Source organism: Brassica oleracea, chromosome C5 (genome assembly GCF_000695525.1).
Source record: "Brassica oleracea var. oleracea cultivar TO1000 chromosome C5, BOL, whole genome shotgun sequence".
Classification (NCBI taxonomy): domain Eukaryota; kingdom Viridiplantae; phylum Streptophyta; class Magnoliopsida; order Brassicales; family Brassicaceae; genus Brassica; species Brassica oleracea.
This window is the reverse complement of record NC_027752.1, coordinates 17,934,434-17,942,157: the sequence shown is the minus strand read 5'-3', so window position 1 is coordinate 17,942,157 and position 7,724 is coordinate 17,934,434. Positions and strand designations below refer to the sequence as shown.

Here is a 7,724-nt window from a genome sequence, read left to right as displayed (position 1 = left end):
AAAAAGCCAACCGTGATGTATGAGGACAATGCTGCGTGCATTGCTCAGCTCAAGGACGGTTACATAAAAGGTGATAGGACGAAGCACATATTGCCTAAGTTCTTCTTTACTCACGAGCTTCAGAAAGCCGGTGAGGTCCAGGTCGTCCAAGTACGATCCAGTGACAATTCAGCTGACCTATTCACCAAGGCACTTCCTACCTGCACGTTCAGGAAGCTCACGCATCAGATTGGGATGCGTAGGTTGAAGGACCTCCACTGAGGTTCACATCAGGGGGAGTAGTACGTGTTGTACTCTTTTTCCTTCATCATGGTTTTGTCCCACTGGGTTTTCCTGATAAGGTTTTAATGAGGCAACATTAAGCGTATTACAATCCCTGTATGGTTATGGCATCCAAGGGAGAGTGTTATAAATCAATTAGTGGATGTCCATAACCGGCCCGGTCCATAACCGGCCAATACACTTAGAGAGAGAGAGACGACCCAACCCTAGAGAGAGAGAGGCGGACGCGAGACTTGGAGAAGAAAGAGAGGCGGCTACAACTTGCATATTTCTTAATTCGTTTATGTTTATTATTTGTAATCTTTCCTATTATTGTATTTCTATTTATCTCTCTTATAACTCCTATATAAAAGGAACACTTATTCATTAATAATATACAGAAACTTACGGTTCTAAATCCTTAAGTTTACAACATAGATTACTAGTATATTAATTTTGTTGAAAGATGTACCGGTTTATGGGGAATGTATGAAATTATGGAGTCGGTGGAGGTGGTTATTTGTAGACTTGTAGTTGTTGTAATTAAATAGTTAATAAGACCTAATGGGTGATTTAATAATACTTAAGTTTAAAAAGGTTGTGTTTGTAGATAAAAACGATAAGGTGTTGGTGGGCCGATAACCAAAAAAGGCACGTGACCAACATTCCCGGTCTCCGGGGTAGGAGATATTCAAAAAGACAAAAGTAACCTCCAATTATCGGACGTCTGAATGGTCGTAATCTTGTAGTAGTATAGTATAGTTTGGATAGTTTGACTTTATTCACCTTGATGGATGCGCAATCATCGGGAGAGCGTTAAAAGCAGCTCCCATCTAGAGTCGTCGGCACAAAGAAGAAGTCGTGGCACATAAATCTTTGAGCTCTTACTACTTTAGAAAACCATTACGGTTTCTACAATTATATGAGAGCCCTCCTCCCCGGATCGAACTTCTCTCGAAACAAAACACAATTATGTGAAAAGTTTTGAGTTTTGGCTTCCACTCAAACAGGTATTTAGTCAACACTGCAGCACTAAGTGCATCTTTCCCAAAAGTGACGGGATCAGCTGATCAGGGTCGGCTCAACACTTTTAAGGGTCTTAGAGCAAGAAAAATATCCTCTAAAATTTATATACATATAATGTTTAAAATATTTTTAAAATGTAATCAGTAATATTTTATAATGAAAATAAGACTATATACATATCAAATAATTTTGGGCTTTTTTCAATTTTATTTATTATATTTATAATTTTTTTATATATAAAAATATAGATTTATAAAAAAATTAGACCCCTTAATTAGTATTATACGGGGGATACGGGCTTGGATCCGGGGCGGTCGCACCTCTTGTCCCTTCCCAATGAGCCGGCTTTGCAGCTGATAAGGTATATACCAAAATGTTTTTTGTAATATTCTTAAAACATTGTTCACTTTGTATCATTTGTATGTTGGACTTTTTTAAGAGTATAAAGTAAAAATATAGTTCAGTAGTTAAACACCGAAAGTGATTGATTGAGCTATATGATATGTCTTTAGCTTTAATTTTTATTTACATCCTTTAACATTATCAATTATATTTAGAATAGTTTTTAAAACTACAATAAAAAATATAGCTGTAAAAATTTTATATCACTCTTAATAAAAATGGGCCATTGTAGTAGATATGATAATAGCACATGGGTTTGGGTTTAGAAGTCCATTTTCCTATAACTTAAATTGGAGAAACAAATGCAAAAACCACAATCTTATGGGTGGGTGCATGAATTTGGGCTATTTAAACCATTTGCTTTTGAAGTCAACAGATGGCTTGTGGAGCGATCTAAAACATTGCAATCTGTAAGCACGATGTGGAATGGAAGAATCCGATCCTCCTTTGATTATCTTTTCTTATGATGCTGTAACTATATATTATATTATATTAGTTTTTTGTGGAATTGCGTAAGATTCTCTTTGGTGATGAGATTGAAAATTAGATTATACTTGTGATCTATGGTAAAAGACTAAAACCGAGTCATGTGATGGCAACTTCTGACGGCCCACGTGTCCGTCGCACTCAGTATCTTTCACCTTCATTGTGGGTCCCAGTGTGGCTGCCCATAACGGGACAACTTCCCATGGTTTTGGACATTTGTGAATGATAATAGATTTGTGTCTTTCTTACGTTTCTTTTTCTTCTGCACTGTAAATATCACGAATGAAGAGTTCTTACAATAGTAATAACTAAAAATTGATCCATTTTTGGCAAAAAAAAAGTAAAAAAATAAAATGGAGCCTAATTTTCCTACAAAGATCAACTATCTTAGCCACATAACCATGAGGGAGTCAAATCTCTTCATGTGTCTCCTTGCTGAGATGATGTTCCTCAGCTCTCTGTCGATGCCGTGGAACACAGTTGCAGCCAGTATTGATGTTTGATTGTGAACCAGATTGTTTCTCTGCTTCCACAGTTGGTAGATCACTGATTGTGTTGCAAGCTTCCTTAGTAGATTTAGCTTTGAAGATCGGGCAACTCTGATCCAAGAAAGAAGCTCAGACCAATTTGCGAAAGGCGATGCAGGCAGTTAACACCTGATGAAGATCTCCCTCCAGATGGCTTGGCTGTACTCACATGAGAGGAGGAGGTGGTCTCTAGTTTCCTCGTAGTTGGAGCAGAAGGGGCAGTTTGCGGAGATATGTAGTCCCCATGCTGCAAGCATGGAGTGTGTTGACAGCCTATCATAGTTCGCAACCCACATGTTGAAGCTTAGCTTGGGGATTGCTCCTTTGAACCAAACGACATCCACCCAGCTCTTTGTCACCTGTCTCGGCCTCAGCACCTCCCACGTTGTTGAGGACCTGAAATCATGGAAAAGGGAATCACCAGCAACCCAAACATACACATCCTCAACATCAATAGATAGTGGCAAATTAGTAGTAGTGAGGTGAGTGTGCAAGTCTACTTTCTTTTGCGAACGAGGGTGCAGTAAAGTTCATGATGATCCTGTAATTGCATCTGCCACGACCGCATTTTCTCTAACACGGAGGATTATAATCTATTAGAGCCCGCCCATTAAAAATTGAAAATAATTTAAATAGCTAGAATAAATTTATATTATTAAACTTGATATATCAGTTACAATCGGTCAAATGCTTTGTTGGGTTAAAACTATAATATATATATATATATATTACTACTCTAAAAACTGTTAAATTTCCTTTGAAATTTTGCGACTTTTGATTAAATATTTTTTAACAAAATACAAATAATTACAAAAACGTATGAAAATAGTTTACTTTAAAATATATTCCATATAAACTAATTAATAATGTAAATCTTGATTTTAATAGTTGCATTGTATTTTTAATACAATTATTAATTAGGTAATAGAAGGATAACACTATTTGTTTTTTTCTTAATACAACGTCACATTAATATGAAATAAACTTTTTGACGATTACTAAATAATTTATTCTTTGAAAAAAAATGAGCTGAATTCTATTTTTAATACAATTATTAATTAGGTAATAGAAGGATAACACTATTTGTTTTTTTCTTAATACAACGTCACATTAATATGAAATAAACTTTTTGACGATTATTAAATAATTTATTCTTTGATAAAAATGAACTGAATTATTTTTCCTTATTTCTCAAAAAGTTTGAATCTCAGTTAAAATACACATGTAGAGTTTTATTTTGTCTTAAGCTTTTTCGCATGGAGATTGAAACATGCACACATAAAGATGGAAATACAGATCTATGGAAAAACTACGAAAATTTGAAGATCTAAAGACAATTATGTAAATATAATGAAATCACAAAAACTTTAGGGATTTAAAGAAAAAAACAAAAGGGAAAAGGTTAATGTGACATGGCTGCAATTAAATTTCATTAGCTATATCTGAAAACATTGCAACATATTCATCTACTTTTTTTTGGACCAACATATTCATCTGCTTTAACACCCAAAAAAGAAGTCTTTGTTTCCTTTCTGAAGAGCTGGTGAAGACGTACTCAACTGCTATTTGGCAAGCATGGTCCATTCCTTTCCCTCTCTCTATCACTGCTATAGGTGGTGCACCGTGCTTGTTTTCCCTCATCAAAATTTGTATCCTCTTTCCTCGCTATTTCAGACTTATTGGTTGGTCATTACATCCAAAAGACCATCACTGGCAGTTGTAGAACCTAAAATCTACACTAAGTATTTGATAGTGATCGGGGTTTGATCTAGGGAAGACAAATGATGTAAGCAACGATATCTTTAGAATACAACGATGTTAAACAATTTTCAGTAGGTAAAAATGGACTTTATTGATGAATAAGATCGAATACAATGAGTTGAACTAGATCGAGTGATACAAATGAGATCCATAAATAAAGAATCTAAGATTGGGATGAGAACAAGGTCGATGTAAGTGTGTAGCTCTCTCTAGGGTTTTCCACGTCTCCTTCTTCATGTCCATTCTCCTTCCTTTATAGTAAGTCGACCTCGTGATCTTCGTAACTGCTCCACGATCTCCGGGACTGCTCCGCGATCTCCGGGACCTCGGAGTCTTCGTTTTCGAGCTCGATTGTTTGCTATGGGCTTCAGTTCCTTACGGCTCATATCTTTGTTCACGGCCCACGAAATTGGGTCCAACAGCAACTATTAGACAACCTTCTTTTCTTGACCTCAGCATAAATGTCACTTCTGGTTCTAGGATCACAAATAGCTTCAGATATTTTTCACCTTCACTATGGTCCATTGGAGGAAACACACCAACGATCTAATGTTTCTTGAGGGTATGAAATTAATAAGCCAACTCTGAAGACATTCATAGATGCATTACACGTAATCAAAAGAAGCATTGCTTATCAAGGGACGCAGCCACAGAGAGAACACCACATACATGAGTGCCTTTTTATTGTATAAACTTCTCCCTAGCATTTTTTATTATGGCATATTCCCTCTATATTTGGCTGCAAGAAACATGAAGTGTAAAAAATCCATCAAGTCGGTAAGATTTCAGATTGTTTAAGCTCTTGTATAGAAAGCAAAAGAAAGAAGCTCATATTTTACTGTGTTTGACTGATAGGGGCATGGCTTTTTTGCCACATAACAATGCCCTTAAATGACAAAACTCATATCAACAAAAAAATCTAAACATATATTTGAAATTTTGAATAAAGAGAAAGAAAGCTAGGCACTGAAGATAATAAGCTTGACATACAGAACAACAAATATGAGTTTAGTATAGCGCAAACCTTGTATCTGAGATGAGGATTGTGGGGACGAAGCATGAGACGTTCCATTCTACCCATCTTGCACCCTTCACTGGAATCAGTTACAACTCCTTTACGCACACCTGATTTCTTCTTTGCTTTTAATAGATTCAAAGAACCCCACAAAATCTCTGAGCTCTAGATCTTGCATTACGTGATCTCCCGGAGAGGTTAGGATCTAAGAACCCCACAATATATTTGAGCGCTGGATCTATATATATAGAGAGATCTAAATATATATCGTATTCATGGTTCTTAGACAAGGTCCTTTTCTGAGACATAACTTTCTGTTCCGTCCGTCCAAGAGCCAGAAGAAAGGCACAAAGAGAGAACATTGTAAGCATCCTTTCTCTCTATTGATCCAACCGAGAACAGCTTCTGGCAGCATTCCGAAATCCTTTTCTTGATGCCATTCCTGGATTTTTTTACAGCTTTAAAGATCAGAACACGATTAAAAAAACAACCTAAAAGCGCATAACTCTTTGTTTCCTTGACCTTACCTTGAAAGTATGTACACGTTCCCTTGAAGTGAGATCTTCAGAGAAGACTGAGAAGAGAATTCCTTGAAAATAGCAGGGAGGAGGAAACTAATAGCACATGAACGATGCTTCACACTTTGTGACAAAAGCCTCTCAGTAGTATTACACAAATCCCAAGGAATACCAGCTGCAATATTCTCCACCTTTGGAGCTGCCCGGGGACTTTGAAAGCAGCATTCAGTATCAGGTTAAGGAGATGGCACGAAAGTGGAATCGGAAATGACTCAGACAAAGATCCAATGTAGTTTTCAACCATATCATTTGTACTCAAAGAGTCAAGAAGCAATATCTCTCCCCATTTAATGAAATCAGATTCTTCGTGTTGAAGCATTCCCATCGAAACACCAACTGATTTCAGAAAAAAAAAGGCACCAAGCTCACTTCCAATACAACTAATGCACTTGTCTCCGTCACAACTTCAAAGAACAATTGAAAAATCTGATAGAGTCAAAGACATGATGATCAAATAAGCTCAAAAGGAGGGCTTATTAATAGACAACCGGAGGAGGAAGTTTCACCTTATTAAGAGTGGCCATTGGGGCTCTAGATACCAAAGATGGAACCGGTGGAAAATGCAGGATCAATGTTGGAGGAACCGTCGAGAGAATCGAAGACAACTAACAACTATGTAGTTGCAGGAGAAATAGTTGGATCAAGAAATCGGCGAGGTCGAAAATGGATTTTGTTATATCTTGCTTCCCTATAGAAAAGCATTCTATCAATTAGTATTAGATGATTCCCAGATTTTAACAATACAAAAAACACACTTTTTGAAAATCTATACATATAAACGCTTACGGGATTCTGTATATAAACGCACTCTGTGAATTTGCCATTCTACTGAAAAGAATTTTCTAGTGTTTTTTCAGGAGTAGTGAAGATGAGTTTTACAGGGTGAAAGCTTACCATCTTATAGTTGGAGATCACCGCCTTGAATAGATGCATTGAATGTGTAATCGTGATTGGAATGGGTCTAAAGAGTTGAGAAGGTCGCCAATGCCGTTGAATCTATGCTTCATGTGACGGTTCAAAGGAGATGAAACGAAACGACGCAAACGGAGCTCCACCCAAAGAATCATCATGAAGATGCGTCCCCCGTCATCATTCTTGAAGAAGTCGAAGGCGACTACGGCCAAGCTTTAGTTTTGATTTCAGCCCAAAAAAAATTATTCAAAGCCCATATTGCCAAGCCCATCCGATTGTCGAGTTAATAAAGTGACGTATAGGCGGGACACGTGTCGAGACCAGGACACTCGAATTAATGACGTGGCGCTGACGTGGCCTCACAGGACATATATATAGATATAGATATCTTTCATTTTCTTGGGTAGGAATATAGGAGAATGACTCCCAATTTATTTAAAAAAGAAACTCAAACTTCAGCTTATAAGACGAGTTTATCGTGGCCGCAACGGTCCAGCAACATCCTCATGAACTAAAACAGCGACCTCAATCGGTGCCACAACAAAACTATGAAAACCAAACGGAAGAGAAAATGCAAGGTTAGCCCAACCATAAGCTAAGCGGTTTGCTTCCCTATACACATGAACGAATCGGACCAGACAGTCTCTTCTCAAGAAGCCATGGCACAAGCGTACCAGGAAAGATAGCGGATGAGTATCCCCAATCCCTATCGTAAGAAACTCCATCACCATCATAGAATCGACCTCTACCTCCAGC

General features: G+C 37.3%; 1 protein-coding gene across 1 annotated transcript; it reads right to left on the bottom strand.

Annotated features, from left to right (window-relative positions):
• Positions 1-2,536: 2,536 nt before the first annotated feature.
• On the bottom strand, positions 2,537-3,304 carry LOC106294096. The gene is made up of 2 exons (XM_013729707.1): positions 3,203-3,304; positions 2,537-3,098 (listed from the first exon to the last, which is right to left on the bottom strand). The coding sequence occupies exons 1-2, from the start codon at positions 3,268-3,270 to the stop codon at positions 2,825-2,827; spliced, it is 342 nt and encodes a 113-aa protein (XP_013585161.1). The 5' UTR covers positions 3,271-3,304; the 3' UTR covers positions 2,537-2,824.
• Positions 3,305-7,724: the final 4,420 nt, after the last annotated feature.